The sequence below is a fragment of the Varanus komodoensis genome, unplaced genomic scaffold, assembly GCF_004798865.1.
Source record: "Varanus komodoensis strain SLA01 unplaced genomic scaffold, ASM479886v1 scaffold42, whole genome shotgun sequence".
Taxonomy (NCBI): Eukaryota; Metazoa; Chordata; class Lepidosauria; order Squamata; family Varanidae; genus Varanus; species Varanus komodoensis.
In genome coordinates this window covers 8369825-8389354 of record NW_025335972.1, presented here as the reverse complement: position 1 = coordinate 8389354, position 19530 = coordinate 8369825, and the positions used below count along the sequence as shown (strand labels likewise).

General features: G+C 43.2%; 1 protein-coding gene across 3 annotated transcripts in view; it reads left to right on the top strand.

Moving 5' to 3' along the window:
- Positions 1–19530, top strand: part of PRKCSH (protein kinase C substrate 80K-H) — a 77380-nt gene that overhangs the window by 35556 nt on the left and 22294 nt on the right. For all 3 annotated transcript variants that reach the window (XM_044443606.1, XM_044443607.1, XM_044443605.1), the window contains exons 11-12: positions 1114–1275; positions 3546–3642. In XM_044443606.1, the coding sequence (XP_044299541.1) occupies positions 1114–1275; positions 3546–3642 (259 nt within the window). The remainder of the gene's footprint in view (positions 1–1113; positions 1276–3545; positions 3643–19530) is intronic.

The following is a 19530-nucleotide window of genomic DNA, read 5'->3' as shown; positions in this document are numbered from 1 at the left end:
ACTTCCCTTCTTTCCTCAGCTATTTGTAAAGCTTCCTCAGACAGCCATTTTGTTTTTTTGCATTTCTTTTTCTTTGGGACGGTTTTAGTTGCTACCTCTTGTACAGTGTTGCAAACCTCCGTCCATAGTTCTTCAGGGACTCTGTCTATCAGATCTAATTCCTTAAATCTATTTGTCATCTCTATTGTATATTCATCAGGGATATGATTTAGGTCATACCCGAGTGGCCTAATGCTTTTCCCTACTTTCTTCAATTTAAGCCTAAAATTTGCAACGAGAAGCTCATGATCTGAGCCACAGTCAGCTCCTGGTCTTATGTTATCTCCCTCTCATCTCCCTCTGAACATCCTTTTGAATTTCACTTTTGGGGGCACCTGATAGATTGAGAAATGCTCTTGTAGTATCACTGCATCATTCATACAGCATTGATATAAGCTGCTTTGCATCCTCAAATTAGTCAGAAGGGCAGTACTAAGAAGCATAAATGGACTGATACTTCTAGCAGAACGGTTTGGACTGTGTAGATTTAGAGCAGCTTTCTGATACTGACAGCATTGTATTGGGCCATCTCCTCATGCTGGGGAAGTGGGCCTTCTTCTTTGTGGTCTCCATGCAAACACACACACCAATGGGGGCTTGACGCGCAATGAAGGCCTCATCCAGTGGAAACCTCCAGAGCTCGTTGCCTTGGAGTGGGCGGGAGCTGGGATCGCCCTGCACCCTGGTGGTACATAGGCAGTGGCTCCTGCCCAGTCACTCAGTTTCTTTTCGACCGCGCTGGGTTTCACTCTCCAGATCGGACCTCTCTACCTTGCTCAAACAGTTCGCCATTTTTTCTTCTTTAGTTTCCTTCTCTTAAAAACAAAAACACATTTTTCCTTTACCTTTAGCTAGTGCAGAGAGAAGACTGTTGCTTCTCTCTCTCTCCTCCCTAAGCAACCTGCCTTTCTGTATCCAGTGTGGAGCCTTCTCTGAAGGAGTGTTGGAAAGACTGTCTTTTCAGGAACTCTAGCAGTTTTTCTTCCTTGCTGCTTGAATTTTCTAAATATTACTGAACTCAGTAATCAAGTATTATTACTGATACAGGACTAATCTCAAGTCTTCCTTCTCTAGAGCTCGGCTGATGAACAGCCTCCACCAACAGCCCCAGGAGAGGAAGAGTCAGATAATCAACCAGATGCCCAGGTGGACCAGCTACCTCCTGATGAGGACTATGATGAAGAGGATGATGAAGAGGAGGAAACTGATGAAGATAGCATTGATGAAGAAATAAAGGTACTAACTGTATCATAGAAGTCTACAAATAGGATGTGCAGGGATATATCCTGCTCCTAAATCTGTGTGTGTGACCATGTACCACAAGAGAAAATATGCAAGCGTATTTATTTTTGTAAATGTTATCCTGAGCAGAATACCTGCATGCTTCTTGTTTGAATTGAGAGAAGCTGCTCAAGGAGTAACGTGATGACAAGGCAGTTATATGAGAAAGGATCTTAACTAAATCACATGGAGACCAGGCAGAAAGCTAACCATGCTGGTCACAAAAACTTGCTCTGCTGCCTTTGTTGACTCTTTGTTGACTCACACCCCATTTTCATAGCTCTGAGGCATACATACTTAAGCAACAACTACATACAGCAACAACTAAGTCTGAAATCACAAATTCCATCCAGGATTCTGCATGTGAGGGATTCCAGAAGATGAGCAATCCTTTTCATATACAGCTGAATGAAAAACAAGTAGAGGCTGATTTTGCCTCCTGTCACAGCAATGGGACAATTCAAGCCTGTTCATCATATAGATGAAAGATCACCTTTCTTCTTTTTATTGGGATAGAGTTCTGTTGTCCCTGCATTCCTTCTGGTACATTACATAATCTATTTTTGTGAAGTCTTTTATGGGGCATGTACTACAAGATGGTGGTGCTGGTGGTGGTCACATTGTATTTATACCCCACCTTCCTTCTGTTTGTTTGAACTCAATGTGGCTTTCAGGTTTCTCCTCTGCACCATTTATCCTCATAACAAGACCTTATGAAGTAGATTTGGCTGAGAGCCTGCAGCTGGCCCAAAATCACCCAATGAATTTCATAGCTGAGTGGGGACCAGAACCCAGATCTCACAAGTCCAATCTGAATGTGGCATCCACTATATCAATGGTGGTGAACCTATGGCATGCGTGCCACAGCGGGCATACAGCGCCCTCTCTGTCAGCACGCAAGCCAGGTCGCCCCAGCATTGCCCCAGCAGCTGAGCATTGGATAACAGCGCACATAGGGGCCATGCGCATGCTCAGGAGTAGTGGCACCAAGCGATGACGTCACAAGCCGTGACTCATTAACCGCAGCTCATCCGAGCTTTTGCATGGCCGGTCAGCGCACTGCCAATGATAGATAGATAGATATTTGCTTGGACTGGCTGTGAGTTGTTTTTTCTAAACTAAAACCTCAGTTTTCAAGTTTTATTGCCATGTTGGCACTTTGCAATGAATAAGTGTGCTTTGGGTTGCAGTTTTTGGGCACTCAGTCTCTAAAAGGTTCACCATCACTGGGTTAGAGTTAGAAAAACAAGGTGTTCTGGTATGATTTTGATGGTTGGAATGTGTTTAGAATGGGCAGAAATGATGAGCTGTGCAGAAAAAGCTACTCAAGGAAGGCCTTTTCAAAATCCCTCTCTTTTCAATGGAACCTTAGTCCTACATTAGGGTTAGGGGTGTGTGCCAGGGCAGGGTTAGGGTTAGAAAAATGAGGTGTCCTGGCATGATTTTGATGGTTGAATGTGTTTAGAATGGGCAGAAATGATGAGCTGTGCAGAAAAAGCTACTCAAGGAAGGCTTTTTCAAAATCGCATTATTTTCAATTGAACTTTAGGCCTATATTAGGGTTAGGGCAGTGGTGGTGAACCTACGACACGCGTGCCACAGTGGGCATGCAGAGCTCTCTCTGTCAGCATGCGAGCCAAGGCACTCCGGCATCGCCCCAGCAGCTGAGCATTGGATAATAGTGCACATAGGGGCCATGCACATGCTCATTAGCCGCAACTCGTCCAAGCTTTCACATGGCCAGTCAGTGCTCTGCCAAGGATATATATATATATATATTTGCTTGGACTGCCTTTGAGTTGTTTTTTTCTAAACTAAAGCCTCAGCTTTCAAGTTTTATTATACTGTTGGCACTTTGCAATTAATAAGTGTGTTTTGGGTTGCAGTTTGGGCACTCAGTCTCTAAAAGGCTGCCATCTCTGCACTACATGATACTAGCTCCTGTATATTCAACTGCATGGTTGTTTGCTGGCAGTATTTGAAGTGATCCCTGCTTAGTACCAGCAAACAATTCTGTACTATAGAGCCTAGTATGTGCCTCCCTTTGTTTTTTTCCTTCCTTTGAATCAGTATCTCCTTACATAGAAAGCTCTTGATCACTTTGTAGTTATCAGGCTGCCTCTCTGTGTCTGCTAGTTTTTTCAACATCCCTTTTTCTTTTCCTTCTGCTCCTGGTCTGGGGTTGAAAGTTATGATGGGAACCTGCTGCCTTGCTCTCTCTACAGGTCCCCCCAGCCAATCCATCAAATGATGCTCAGGCAATAGAAAATGAAGTAGAGAAGATGCCCCCTTATGATGAAGCTACACAAGCTCTAATTGACGGTAAGCTGTGCCTTAAGGAGCATCCTTTCAAACGCAAGGGGATCTCATGATTGTATTTAAGTAAGCCTAGGCCTGTTCATGAATCTGTTGCATTCCCCTGGGTTTCTGCAGAAGAAACGGGGAAAAATGCTGTGGATTTTTGGGAATATTCCTTTCCCTAAAGGAAATTATATAGAAGGTTCTATTCCTTTCCTTACCCGTAAAATGGAATTCAGTTACTATCTTTGCAGCATTATTGCAAAGTTGAGAAAACATTTTAAATGCTTTTAATTTTTGTTGCTCCTGTAAAACAGGAGCTCCCCAAGGATCTGCCTTGAAACCTGCCTTTGAATGAATAGGGTAACTATTAATGGGGAATCACTGGGGTGGCAGTCAGTGACACCTCTGTCCTGGGACTGATCCTGTTCAATCTTTTCATCAATGACTTGGAAGAGGGGGTGACAAGTCTGCTGATCAGATTTGCAGATGATACTAAATTGGGGGCGGTGGCTACAAGTGAGAAGCAGGTAATCCGATTCTAAAAGGATCTGGACAGACTATGGATGTGGGCCAGGGACAACAGGATGGCATTCAGTGCAGATAAGTGCAAGGTTTTGCACCTGGGGCATAGGAAAGGGTGTCATAAGTACAAGTTAGGGGGACAAGTGGCTGGAGAGCAGCACCTGTGAAAGGGATCTCAGGGTGCTGGTTGACTGCAGGCTGAATATGAGTCAGCAGTGTGATGCGGTGGTCAACAGAGTGAACACCACCCTAGGATGCATAGCCAGAAGCGTGGCTTCTAGATTGAGAGAGGTATTACTGCCACTCTCAGACTCAGAGGGGACCTGTTAATGACATTACAGGTATGTGAGGGGGTGCCAGACAGAGGTGGGTCATGACCATTTTTTCCCTGCAGTGGAGGGCAGGATGTGTGCCAGTGGAGCAAAGCTGAGGGGGAACCAAGATTCAAGGTGGATGCCAGGAAGTACTTCCTGATGGTTAGGACCCCTAGGGTATGGAATGGGTTTCCTCAGGAGGTAGTTGAAGTCCCATCAGTGAGGGTGCATAAGGATAGGCTGAACATGCACATGGTAGGCATGTCATGAGTGGAGCCGGCTGAAGCCAGGGGTCGGACTAGATGGCCCTGGAGACCCCTTCTGACTCGCTCTGTTACTATGTTTTTATGAATAACCCAAATGATAGCAAATGTTTCTGATAGATGCTTCTAAAGGGAGAGCAATTGAGCAGATAGCACCTAAAATGACTTGTTTGCAGTGACAAAGTGAAGACATGTTTGTCAAATGTTTCTTCTAGGATATACTGCCTGAGGCATGGGGCTGGGCTGTGTGATCTTTCACCAGCCCCTCTAGGCAGCTGGTACTAAGATGGAGGAACTTGGTGTCTGACCATGTGTAGGGACTTGACCCTTGAGTTAGGCTAGTGTTTAGACAGCGTTGTTGTTGTCGCTTCTTACTTGGAGCTGGTAGTCAGTCTTATGCTTTCACAATAATGTATTTGCACCTAGTATAACCCAGCAGAGATTACTGCCTTACCTATCTAGATCATCTCTTGGACTTTCCAACTCCTTGTTTTTTTTAATGGAAAGAACCCAATGAATGTGTTACTATCTGTTTTTTAGATGCTAATCACCAGGATGCTGGGGGAGGTAGTCACCATGGCTAATCTTGCTCAGGAAAGATTCCTGCTGAACTCATTTGCAATGATGGTCTCCTTTCGTTCTCTCTTCAGGAAACTGAAGAGATTCATAGGGCCAGCACCACTATTTCTATTTTGGCAGCTGGCTATTTGAGATTTGTCCCAGCTTGTCTCTGACATACCTCACCAGGTGTCCCTCTGAGAGATATTTGAGGTATGCTTCTAGGAGAGTTGTGTCAACCCTGTATCAGTCTAGGGGCACAGTTCCATTTTAGGTAAGTTCTTAGGGACCAGTGATGGAAAGGTTAGGGCCAAAACTACCAACTTATTTTATCTCAAAGCTCTTATTGCCAGTAGGTAAGTATTAAGAAAGGCATTTCAACTGTTTAGAATGAGGAGAACCTCAGGAAAAGCCAGAAAACCACCAAGCCATTGGTAGTTGGGGCCAAGGGAAGGGAGCATGGGCCTCTGGAGAACCCCACAGGTCAATTTGAGACACCAGATAGGTTTGATTTGGCCTCTGGGGTCTCCGCTCCAGGAGCTAGGAAGAAAGCAGCTTTCTGACCTTTGATGAAGAGGTCATGTTTTGAGCTGGGCCTGCCACTGAGTGGGCCCGTTCAGCTTCATTGGTCATTTTTAAATCTATCCATGCTCTTGTAGCATTTGTTTGTTTGTTTGTTTGCTTGTTTCACTTTATATTGCCCAATAGCTGAGGCTCTCTGAGCGGTTAACAGAAGTTAAAATTAAATGTTAAAAAGATATACAGGCATGGACTTAAAAGAATAAATCCATAATAGCAATTGCAATTGCTGTGCTTGAGCATAGAAGCGGTTCAGAAGGACATAGAATATATAAAAAAGTTAAACAATTCAAATACTGAGAAAATAAAAAGGTCTTCCCCTGGCGTCAAAAAAAATACAAAGTCAGTGCCAGGCACACCAGTTTGGCGCATTCATTCAGTGACTGGGGTGCTGGAGCCAACAAGGCCCTCCACCTGCCACTCTTCCTTTGGAAGGGACTCACAAAGAAGGGCCCCTTGAAGATAACCTAGCCCCAAACCGTTTAGGGCTTTGAATGTTAGTACTAGCATTTTGAATCAGGTCTGGACTTCAACTGGCAACCAGTATAGTTGGAAGAGGACTGGTGTTATTTGCTCCTATGAGCATTAGAGCATGTTAACAGTCTTGCTGCCCCGTTTTGGATTACCTGAAGTTTCTGGACTGTTTTCAAAGACATACAGTGCAGTGCAGTAATCCAAACAAGAGGTTACCAGAGCATGGATAATTGAAGCTAGGCTTCCCCTGTCCAGATAGAGTCGTAGTTGGTATATCAGCTTAAGCACTCGACTGAACAGGAAGCCTTGAGAGGGAGACTGTATTCCTACAGACCACAGCACCTCTCGAAGCCCTTGAATCAATGTTGGTATTATGCCAAGTATCAAGGAAGGCACAGCTGAGAGGCAGTAACTGCCCTCAGTTCACCCACCCAGGTCTCAATGATGCCAGCCAGGTCAGCCCCTTCCTCTGCAGTCAAGGCATGGATGAGGGAGATCTTATTCTGGGCCATCCTGGCATTCAGCTGCAGCAGCACAAGATCCAAGGACAGGTTGCTAAGGCTGCCAGGAACTGTCTGGTTGTGGGGAAAACCAGAAGAGGAAATAACTTTGAGGTTTCCTCCTCTCCTCAGCCCGCTTGTAGTCCCCCAGTGCCATATTTCCCCAAGCCATGACCACAATAATGGGGGCACCCCCTTGCTCCTCAAAGTCCCCTAGACACAATTAAAATTGATACGATGAAAACAAACCAGCTTCTGTGCCTCTAAGTTGATCAACAGCAATTGCTGTGAGACTGCCCTCTTCAAACACCAACCCACAGCAGTCCTGAGGCAGGTATCAAATGGGCAATGCCTTTCAGCTGGTGCCCAAGACTGCTGTCTTGGTCTTTGCTCCATGAATTAGCTGCTAGTGCTGACACTGGAACACATTTGTTGCCTATCCAGCCAGGGGCAGGCAGCCACTCCACAGGGCAGGCAGGGGAGGAAAGGCAATATTGGGGAACTGTGGCAGGACAGGGAGACCAGTGGTAGCTAGGAGTGGCAAAGCAATGAACAGCAGGTGCTTGAGAAATTCTGGGCTTGTATTTGAAAGAGCTCAGCATTCTCTCTATCTGTACCTCTGTATGAAAAAAACTAGGCAAGTTAAGCATTTGCTGGGTCTTTCTGACTCAGTTTTTGGGATCTGGCTTTAAGGTTGCTCCTCTCTGATGACAAAAACACCACGTATGGGTACTCTGCCTTCAGATCCATGTCACCACTAATGTAGGAGAGCTCTCAGAAAACTAAGTAGTGCCTCCTAATTGGAGGCACCAAAGAGCGACATGCTGTGCAGTAGTTCTCTTGGGTGTGTTGGGATTCCTCTGAGCTGTGAATGAGACACTGTAGGCAATAAAGACAGTCTTCCTTTTCTGTGTGTGAGTAAATTTTGTACCTGAAGCTAAAGTAATTACATCCACATTTTGAACTACTAAAAGCTGAGTTCTATAACTTGTTTAAATTAGGCAAATGAACCTAATCTCAATATTTCTTGTGAAGATGTTACCATGTTTGTTGTTCTGCATATTCTGAATGTATTAATTGTGAGGGAGAGGGCAGTGGAGTCCCTCTTCAAGACACTGAGAATCTCATTCTTCTACCTCTCGTTTCTGAGGTGTCAGCAGACATGGCTTGTGTACTTCAAAGCATATATTTGTAGCTACAAGGGCTAGAATGCTTTACCCTTCTACTGAGCTCTTAACTCCTGATTTCTTGTTAATTATCCAGCCCCAGAGCACTCTCAGGTTTTGACTTTGGTGTTGAGGTTTCTTCCTTTCTTGAATGCATTTAAGCACATCCTTGATTTGGTCTTTTAAACGGCGTTTTACAGGAATCAAGGGTAGGGTTTTTTTTTTATTTTCTCTTAATGGAGTTCAACTGCCAGTGGTGAAAAAGTAAAGTTTTTCTGTTCAAATAGAGACCATAAAGAGGCTTATGAGCTTAAACCAAGGCAAATGTTCTACCAAGTCACAAAACAAAAGCTATTTCCTCTAAGCAGAGATGAGCTCCTACTTTTAGCACATAGCTGAAAAGGGAAGCTGTTTGTGCCCATAAGAAAATAGGTCTCCTAATTTTCCTTGAACAAAGCAAACTCTTCAGATCGTTTGTTGCAGGGTGGGGACTGTGAAGTGACTTAGATGTGCTTGCCATGAAATAATTCCTTAATTACATTTAACTTCACAGCTATGAAGAGTTACCTTCTCATTCTGTCTTGTTATAAATAAATTTGGCTGAGGGCTAAGGATATAATGGTTTACTTGAATTCATACAGTGTCATAATCCCAAAGTATTTGCAAAAGGCTTTTATGGGGAAAGTAGCAGCAGTATACTGTGATGCTGCAGGTGACTAACCATGCAAGCAAGATAATGGATCCATAGGCCTTGCCCAACTTTAAGCCCTGTGAATAATGGGTACTTTTGGTAACTGCTCTATTTATCTTGTGGTGGCTCAGAGCTTTTTTCCTATAGAGTAACTGGAATTAATTTAATAATAAGCAACCAAGTACAGTGGTACCTCTGCTCACGAACACCTCAGTTCATGACCAAATCGAGTCACAAACAGAAATTTCAGGAAAAAAATTGCCTCAGGTTGTGAACCCCGCATCGGGTGACAACCACGATCATGGCCATGTTCCTGCATGAACACGACTGTGGCCATCTTCCCTGCATGATAGCGATCACAGCCATCTTCCCCGCACAAGCATGATCGCGATCGCGGCCATCTTTCCCACTTGTGGTTGCAGACAGACCTGTGGTCACTTGCTGTGAAGTTTATTGAAAGTGCACCAAAGAAAGTGCAGAGCAAGCATGGTGGTAAAAAGAACATGCAGAGTGGTAATGAAGGTGACCAGAACGTGAAGATTTTTTGCCAAAATTGACCCTGCGGCTAAGAGACAAAGAAGAGAGGAAACCCTTGAAGGAGATCTCTCTGATGTCCTTATGGAGGGGGGACTCTCCCTCCAAACAATAACCTCCCCCCCACCTAGGTTAGTGTTCTCTACTGTACTGTACTTTGTTACTTTGTTATTCTTTGTTACCTTGTTTCAAATTTTTGTGATTAAAACAAATATTTGCAGAACGGATTAACCTTATTTACACTGAACCTTATGGGGAAATTTGACTTGGCTCGCAACCAATTTGGGTCACAACCAGAGTTGTGGAACAGGTTAAGTTAGTGAGTCGAGGTGCCACTGTATTGACAAGTAGCCATTAGTTTTAACATGAGGCAACATTGACAATTATATACTCAGAAGCAGGAGTGATGTGAAGTCAAGATGGGAAAATCGAACTCTCTCTCCACTGGGGCAAGAGTAGTTTCAGCCTCTCAAATGTTGAACCTTGTGCTTCATGCGTAAGAGATGGACACCCCACATCACTTGGTCCAGACAAAATGTGAGTGGTGGAGTAACTTTCAGATCCTGCTCTTCTGGCTATGGTGTTTATTGATTGGGCACCTTTCCGATCAGTATCTGGCTTCTTATTTCCCATTCATTGCCGCAGGCCTGACCATGCCGTCACCATCTGTCCAGTGAATACTACCAGCTAAAGCATCTCTTGTACCACTTTGGTCTAGTTGCATAAAGTAATGATCTGCCCCAGATAACACCACAGGAAATCAAACTGCTGAAGTTGCATTGCCAGATTTACACAGTGACCATAGCCCATTGTGGCTTGTTTCAACTACAGCAGCCTGCGGTTTATGCTGGCATATGCTGGGTGGTTTCTGAATATATAGTCTGCTTGTTATATTTTCTGAACCTGGCCACTGAAGTTCTGTGAACATTAGTGACTTTTGAAAAACCCAAGGTGTGTGAAAACATTCCCATTGGCTATCCCCCTCAAAGAACTAGTCATCTCCCTTCCCAAATATATTTGCTGCAGATTTGATGACCAATGGAGTAGTTTTAAAGCACTGTCCATTATATCCTTGTAAAGCCGTGTCTGCTTTCTGTCTTGCAACCAGTGTTTTTATCCAAGAAAACGGTCAAAATCTAGGGCTTTGAAGGGTGATTCAGCAAAGGACCTTTGTTTAACTTGCCTTGCTCTTCTTGCTAAGCCAGTGGAAGATGAGCATATCATCTGATAACCTACAGCAGAATCGTATTTCCTTGCTGGGGAGTCTCTCAAGAGTAGAGTATTATCATTTTTATACAGTTCTGGATTCCAAGTGAATACCACTTCAAACATTCCTTCATTTCTGGCAAGCTGTGTACAAAGTGCATTAGCGTGAGCCTGGCCAACCTCATAACAATCAGATCTCTTTATCACTTTTAGCTTACTGATCTGTGAGATACTGCTGCCAAGAATATTGAAGAGGACCCAAGAGAGGTCCCAATCACCCAAGAGAAGACACATTGGAGAAGAGTAGCATGTAGTTGCAATACTAGTGTTTATAGTTCTTCCATTTCATTTTCACAGCCCTTCAGATGTGTCATCCTGAAACCCGAGATAAGCCACAGATTTCAAGGTGGTTTGTAAATCACTGCAGCCCCCTGCTCTTGCTGTGTTTGGACATCACAGCAATCCATGCCCGCCAAGGGTAATCTTGCAAATTAGGTGGCTTGCAAGCAGCATGTGGAGGGAAGAAAAATAAGCCACCATGACATTATGTGTAAACCTATTCAGAGACTTCAGTGTCCTTCATGTGCTATAGTACAGGAAGCAACATTTTTACAGGGCTGCTCCGCATAACTATTTTCAACTCTTATGACCATAGCTAGTCCATTTTGCACATTCGTTTCAGCATGTCTTCAAATTTTGAATCTCTGTGCTCCTATCAGGTATGACGAGCATGCACTTGTAGTGTAGAGGGATGCTGAAGTTAAGGCTCTCTGTGTGGTCAACCAACTCATTCTTTCTTCCTGGCTTTGGAGTCTAATTTGGACCTTGCCAGACATCTGAGTATGTAGTCAGTGGGATTATATGCACTTACCTTGCATACTTTGTTTTCTTAATTCTCATTTTCTCTTCAGAATGGTTACTGGCTGTAGGAGAAGGGTTGGGACTCAAAATATGTGTGGTGCCATAGGATGGGACTTGAACCTCTGTACCTTAGTATGCTGTATCCCTTGTTACGTTTACCAGTTGCTCATCTCTTCTTCCTCCTGCTGTTCTTCTGTAAATGGTAAGCTTTTTTCCATAGACTCCCACTTCAAATTCAGCATTGTGGATGCCAGATTTAGCCCTAACCCCCCCCCCCCCACAATTCCTGTTTTGTTTTATGTTTGTGGCCGAACAGCCAGAGACATTTGAACATGCTTTCAGTGTTAAATCAAAGTCCAGTTCTTTGAGTGTCTGTTTTACTGTTACACAGTCCAATTTGTAATGCTGCTTTAATAAGTGAATTCCAGGATTGCAAGTCAGATTTTGATCTTGGTTTGTCATCCAGATTTGGAGGACAAGTGCAGATCTCAAGGTCTGACAGCCTGTACTTTCTACAAAACTAGAAGTCATATAAGTGCAGACCTTGTTTATGTAATGGCAAGACATAGTTTATCATTACATGTAAACCAACTTTTTGAGAACAGTTGGTGTATCACTGAAACAACTGGTAGGCCAGGTTGGAAAGAAGTGAAATGGTTCACTCTCAGATTGGCAAAATATTTACTAGCTGTTTCAGCCTGCAGCATACGCTTGCAAATGAATTCCTCTGGAACACTGGAAATTATTGTCTTCTTCTCCATCATCCTTTGATAATGTCATTTCTGCAGTATTTAGACATCAAGCCAAATTATGTCAGTCTTTAGCCATAATCCTGACCATCAAGAAAATTGTGGCTTAAAGCTGCCAGTCTGCTTTTATTTTCTTTCTGCTACCATATATCAGATCCATGGTGCAGGGCCTTCTGGAGGTGGAATGATGGGTGTACAGCTGGTACAGTGCAGGCACCATGCCACCCAGAGAATCATAGAATAGTAGTGTTGGAAGGGGCCACGAAGGCCATCAAGTCCAACCCCCTGCTGTTGCATGACACCACATTACATACCATAAAACCGTTCAAACTGTGATTTCTGATTATGTTTTGGCTGATCTCAAATGATGACTTGTTAGTAAAGCTGTCATACCAAACCATAATTTGTTATGTCTGAGTTAGGCCAATACCAAAGGCTCCAAGCTTCTTCCCCCTCATGTCTTGCTTTAGAAGTTGAAAGACATGATTTCAAAAAGCACAGGTGGCTCTGATCTTGTCACTTGTTTTGTGGATATTCTCAGCTGCTTATGCTGTTAGTCTAATGGAGGTTTTTTGGTTAATGTTGTTTTTGACCTGCACTGATTTCTGTAAAACTCCTTGAGTCTTTGAAAACAGAGTAAAAAAACCCCCTTAAATTGTGATGTTACTTAGCTATGCAGAAGTGTGAGAAAGTGTCCATTGAACTGCCTCCAGGCCAGTATCCTGGTTCCAGCATTAAGTAGCTATAGCAGGGCTACACTTCCATTTTTCTTCTAAATGTGAGTGGACCACCAACCCCTTTCTAACAGAGCCACTGCTTATATACATCTCATCATTTTAAAAACTGACTGCATGAATCCAGATGTGTCAAGCTATGGAATGTCTGGATACCCCCTGATTACCCATGATTCCCTCAGCAAAGTGGACTTGCTTCAGCATGGTTTATTCTGCTGGTTTGGGTTTGTGAAATAAGCTGTTGTGAGTTATGCCCTAGGACTATGCAATGTAAGTTCATGAAGTAGGTTGTATTTTGCTTTCGGTTTTAACTGTTCCGCAACTTGGGGTGGAGTTGGAGCGCCCCAACTAATTAGAAACCTTGTGCAATTCTTCTAAAGCCCTTCTGGTTTCCAAGCAGACTTTGCCAAAGCCCGTAGAAGAGAGCTTGTCCGAAGTTACCAGACATAGCAAAGAGCTGATTCATCTCTATAATGAAATGGACCGGGAAGCCCCACGCTTGTCTGCACTCTGTGTTCTGGGAACATGTGCCACCTGAATAGAGCATTTCCACTAGCAGCATTGCTAAGCAGATATTATTCTGTGATGTCCAGGAGGTAAAAGCAATCAATAGGCAGGGCTGGTTGTGGCTCCTGCAATGTAGAGCAAATGGCTCTGCTTGTGACTTTCTCCTTGGCAGAAGTTGAGAACCTACAAAACATCATATTTTTGCAGTCCATTAAGCCTGCATATGCATGCACATATATGAAGCACATATATGGAATGCACACAGAAGCATTCCAGCTCTCTGAGGAAGAGGATTCATTTACTTATTTTATTTGGTGCATTTCTAGCCTGTCCTATAAAAAAATCTCAGGATGGCAATACAGAGCAATACAGTGGTAGTATACGAAACAGAATATAAATATCTAATAAAACAATATTAAAACCACAATATATAATCCTTAAAATAGAGTGAAAATAAAAACGTTTTGGCTTGGCACCAAAATAAATAAAGTGTTGGCTCCAGGTACACCTCTCTGAGGTGAGGAGCAGGTTCCAGAGCCAGTCCTTCTTCTCTGGGTAGCCACTTTTCTGATTTCCTCCAAAGAGGGCTCCCGAAGAAGGACTTCAGACAAGGATCTTAGGGGATGGGCAGGTGTATACAGAAGGAGACATTCCTTCAGATACCCAGACCCTAAACTGTTAAGGGCTTTATATGTCATCATTAGCAGCTTAAATTGGGCCTGGACTTCAATTGGTAGTCAGTGCAGATGATGCAGGACTGGTGTTATATGAGCATATCTATCAGTCTCCATCAAAAGACTGATGAGGGCCAATAAACTGAAGCTCAATCCAGACAAGATGGAGGTCCTGTTGGTTGGCGGATCAGGCTTCGGAGAGGGTGAATTGAAACTAGTCCTGAATGTGGTTGCACTCCCTCTTAGGGACAAGGTCCGCAGCTTGGGAGTGCTCCTCGACCCAGAGCTTTCACTGGAAGCTTAGGTGACAGCGGTGGCGAGGAGCGCTTTCTTTCAGCTTCGGCTGATCCATCAGCTGTGCCCCTACCTGGAGAACGACTGCCTGGCGACAGTGACACATGCGTTGGTGACTTCCCAACTTGACTTCTGTAACGCGCTCTACGTGGGGCTGCCCTTGAAGACGGTCCGGATACTTCATTTGGTTCAAAATAGAGCTGCCAGGCTGCTGACGGGGACTGGGCGTTATGTTCACATGACTCCAATCCTCCGTCAGCTTCACTGACTTCCCATTGAAGTCTGGGCCCAATTCAAGGTGTTGGTGATGACCTATAAAGCCCTTAACGGCTTGGGTCCTGGTTACCTGAAGGAGCGCTTACGTCCATATATGCCCGCCCGCCCCTTGAGTTCAGCGGGAGAGGCCCTTCTCCGGGAACCCTCCGTGAAGGAAATTAGGAGGGTAACTACTTGGAGGAGGGCTTTCTCTGCGGTGGCGCCCAATCTATGGAATGCGCTCCCCAGAGAGGTCCGCCTGGCACCGTCATTTGTTTTTTGGCGCCAGGCGAAGACCTTTTTATTCAAATGTTATTTTAATTGTTAATATTATTTATTCATTTTATTCTTTGGCCAGGGTGACTTAATTTATATTGTTAATTTATATTGTTTTATTGGATTCTATTTATTTATGGTTTGTGAGCCGCCCCGAGGCTTTGGCGAATGGGGTGGCATAGAAGTCCCCTAAATAAATAAATAAATAAATAAGTCAGACAGACAGACAGACAGACAGACAGACTGGTTGCTCTTTCTGGACCAGCTGAAGTATCCAGACTGTCTTCAAGGGCAGCCCACGCCGCACACATGAGAAGGAGGAATGCCTGCAACATGGCACCTTGGAGCACCTTTGTGGATTGAAGTCTGTGGAGAATCGATTGACTCCCTTTTGAATTACTTTTTTCAAAAAATTTCTGGTGCTCCCAATTGCATTGGTGGGTAAAGGACAGAACTAGGTCTCAGACCTTTTGAAGTTTGGATTTGGGCTGCAACTTTTAGATTCTGGGTCAAGATTTTATTCTCCCTGGAGTCAAACAGATATTTACACCACCTGCAAGCAGACTCCTCTAAGCCTGTGGAGCAAATTGGTTGAAAGTTGTATCTGGAATTTAGGAATCCTCATGATCAGAAAGATTAAGAGCCTACAACAGCTTTCTCTTCACTTTTAAGCTGTTTGGATACTAGAAGTACCACAATAAGAGCATGTAGAATGTACTCCTCTTTATATTTAGGTTTAACTTCCATCTTTTTTTGATTTTTTGACAGTTCCATGCTATAGACGATTATTCATGCTGTCTAGATTGAATGTCATTCTGTCAAGGGAATTATTGGGACATTTATATAAGGTGCCTTATTCTGAGCGAGTGTATCAGTGTGGTTCTGGCCAAACAGACGCTCTCCAACAATGTCTGTCTGATTGCGACTTGCTCAGTGTGGCAAGAGATAGTTGGATAAAACCCTATGGGGGTGGGTTGGGCAGGGGTTGATTTTAATACTACACCGGCAGCTGCCAAGTTCTTTTCTCAGATTAAAATTAAAAATTACATAGACACATAGAAAAAAGTGAGTCAGAAGGGGTCATCCAAGCCATCTAGTCTGAGCCCTGGCTCCAGCTGGCTCCACTCATGTCATCTCCAACATGTGGTTGTCCAATCTCCTGAAATGCCCTCTCTGATGGGACCTCAACCATCTCCCTTGGAAATCCATATTCTAGGGGTCCTAACTGTCAAGAAGTGCTTCCTGACATCCAACCTGAAGCCTGGTTCCTTGAGCTTGCCCTATTGGAACATGTTCTGCCCTCCACTGCAGGGAAGAACAGATCACAGCCTTCCTCCACATGACTTCCCCTCACATATGTATAAGTTGCTAAAAGATCCCCTTGGAGTCTCCTCTTCTCTGGGCTGAAAAGACCCAGTTCCCTGAATCTCTCCTCACATGTCATCTCTCCCAACCTTTCATTGCTGGGAAATGATTCTAACCTAGCTGTGTCTCTCCTATAATGTGGAGCCCAGAACTGGATGCAGTATTCCAGTTGTAGGCTCAACAGAGTCATGTATCAACATGTCCCTGGATCTGGAAGCCACACTTCTGGCTATACATCCAGGGATGGCATTTGCCTTCTTAACCACCGCGTCACACTGCTGGTTCATGTTCAGCCTGCTGTCAACCAGCACCCCAAGATAACTTTCACAAGTGCTGCTCTCCAGCCACTTGACCCTCATTCTGTACCTGTGACACCTATTCCTGTGTCCCAAGTGCAAGACCTTGCACTTACTCACCTTGAATGCTATCCTGTTGTCTACTGCCCACTTCCACAGCCTGTCCAAATCCTTCTGGATCAGGATCACTTGCTCCTCAGTTGTGGCCACCACCCCCACTTTGGTATCATCTGCAAATTTAGTCAGCAAAATTTAATTGAAAATTACATAGTGTGGCATTGCTCAGAGCCAAATTGGCTTTACGAGCAATATTATTGAAGTAAAGTAAAGATGGTACCTGTTCTTAATGCCTTAAGTGGTAAGTACATGTATTAAAATAGTTAACTTTTAACTGTGCAATGCTTAAAATTTTTGGTAAATGAATTCCATTAATCCATTCACAATGTCATGCTCTTTCAGAGGCTTCTGTAAGATTATTGGACAATTTTTCTGTCTAAGAAATATTATGTGAATGGCCTGAGACACAGTAAATGGCAGAAAAATAAATAAATAAATAAATCACACATGCTTGGTTTTACAGATCTCAAAACTGAATTTGTGTCTGCAGAAATCACATGCCTCTTCTTCACAGCAAAAATGCTATAAAATAAACATACAGAGTTGAGAAAAATACCTTAATCCCGTTATTCCTTTGCAAATCTATGTACACAGAATCAACCCCTTACCTCTTAAGTGCTAAGTTTCAAAAAATTCAATGAATAGAAAAATATTGTTGGGAGTGGAATAGACCTGCACAAGAAGCTAAGTGTGCAGGCAAACAGGACAAATCAAAGTGAGGCCTTTTCAGCAGAATACTCTAGAAGTCTTTGCATCTTTTTGTGCATAGCCTGACATTTATCATATTATTCTTTCTCTGGAGGAGAAAACCTATAATGGTAGCAGGCTGTAGAAGAGACCTAGTTTGGAAATATTTTAATGTCCTGTACCTAGGGTAAGGCAGGCACATGTATAACTTATATAGAAACCCATGATTTAAAGCAAGTCTTACTGGCCAGTGATTTAAATCATGATTTAAATCAAATCCAACAAGCAGCCTTATTTTCTGCACCTAGGAAAAAGAAACCTAATGCATCATTACAAAATGGGGGATGCTTGGCTCAGTGCTGTGAGTGAGAAGATTTCTGGAAATGGCATAGGTCAAAAGCTAAATATGAGTCAGCGATGTGATATGGTTGCAAAAAAGGCAAATGCCATTTTGGGCTGCATTAACAGAAGTATCTCTTCCAAATCAGATGAATTGCCAGTTCTCCTTTGCTCAGCGCTGGCTAGACCTCATCCTGAGTACTGAGTCCATTTCTGGGCATGACAGTTCAAGAAAGAGGCAGACAAGTTTTTGAGGAGGCTGAAAAGATAATTAGGAGACTGAATATAAAATGCTATGAGGAAAAACTGGAAGACTTGTATGTGTTTGGCCTTGGGAAAAGAAGACTGAGGGGAAATGCATTAGCATGTTTAAGTACTTGAAAGTTTGTCCCACACAAGAAGGCCAGGATCTCTTCTGAGGGTACAAAGCCAGATTACAGCTAAGCATCAGGAAAAACTTCCTGCCTGTTAGAGCAATATGACAATGGAACCAGTTTACCCAGGGAGGTTGTGGGCTTTTCCACACTAGAGGCATTCAAGATGCAGCTGGATAGTGATCTGTTGGAGTCCTTCTTTGAGGATTGGACCCAATGGCCTTACAGTCCCCTTCCAGATCTACTATTCTGTGACCCACATTGGACTGTCTCCTCATGGATATTGGGTGGTATAAAAATGTAATAACATAAATATTTGTTAAGCATGAAAAAATACCTGCTTATATCTGTGATATGTGATTGACCATCAGAAAGTTGAGATGTGTAGATCCAGGTTCAGGAGGGGGCTTGACCTCCTCTGGCACATTTACTTGAAGAAGCATGTCTCTTCTTGGATGGAAATGGTACAGTGTGTACTGCTGAAATACTGAGGATCAAAAACCTTACATTACACCTCTTCTTTTATGGTTTGCATGCAGTCTCTGAAATATTTTATTTTGTCATGCTGTCTTTAACTTAGGTAATTTTATGAATGAATGTCCTCCACAGTGTCCTGTCCTTGTCTGAGCGCTTGTCAATGCAAGGCAGTGGCTTTCTTTATGGAATTGATCCATCTCATAGCTGGTCTTCATCTTCTTCAGCCTTTGACTTTCCCTAGCATGATTGTGCTTACCTGCTCATGTTGTGTCCAAAGTACAACAGCTTGGCCAGTTTACTGAACTTAAAGGGGACATTTAATATCAGTCTTTGGAAATATAAAACTTAGAAACCCTAGAAAGAAATAAATTCTTTAAGTTGGGGAACAGTTATCACCAAACTGATTTTCTTCATGAACTCCAGTTCTCCATGAGTTCCTAAGTTCTTTTTATATTCCTCAGAAATGTGGAAAAGCTTTTGCTGTCTTTGGTTTCTGGCTCACAGCCAAGTGTGATTACGTTGCTTGCTGCTTCCCCTGATACCCACTGGGTGGTGGTAGTGTATCAGATTCCCATTACAGTTGATCCAAAAATATTGCATCACTCCTGATTACTTTCTTGTTCTCATAATTTTAAGTAAACTTAAAATTCAGATAAGTTTTATAGTTATATGGACATAGCTGAATGTTTAGAGAAACCCTGTCAAACCAATCATGGAGAGAACAAATTAGGAATCCATTTCTAGCAAGCTTTTTTCTCCTTTAGAAGAAGAGATTAACTTTAAAAGCTAGGGGGAGCCATTGATACTAAAGATGCACAAAGGTGTCTAGCCATAAATTGCTGTGTTTGGAATTGATGTTTTGGCTTCTTTGTTTAATAGTCAAAAGGAATTTTCTGGTGGAGGTAGATTTTATTGTTCAAGAGAAATAGATTTAATGACTTTGCCCATAAGTATAGATTTGATAAAGGGCAGGGAAAAGACAGGGTGAAAACATTTGACAGTCTAGTCTGGGATAAGCAAAGCTTGCATTTCAAATCCTCCAGAAAAACTAAAAGCTGCAGCCCAGAAATTAGCTGGACCCTTCAAATCAATATGTG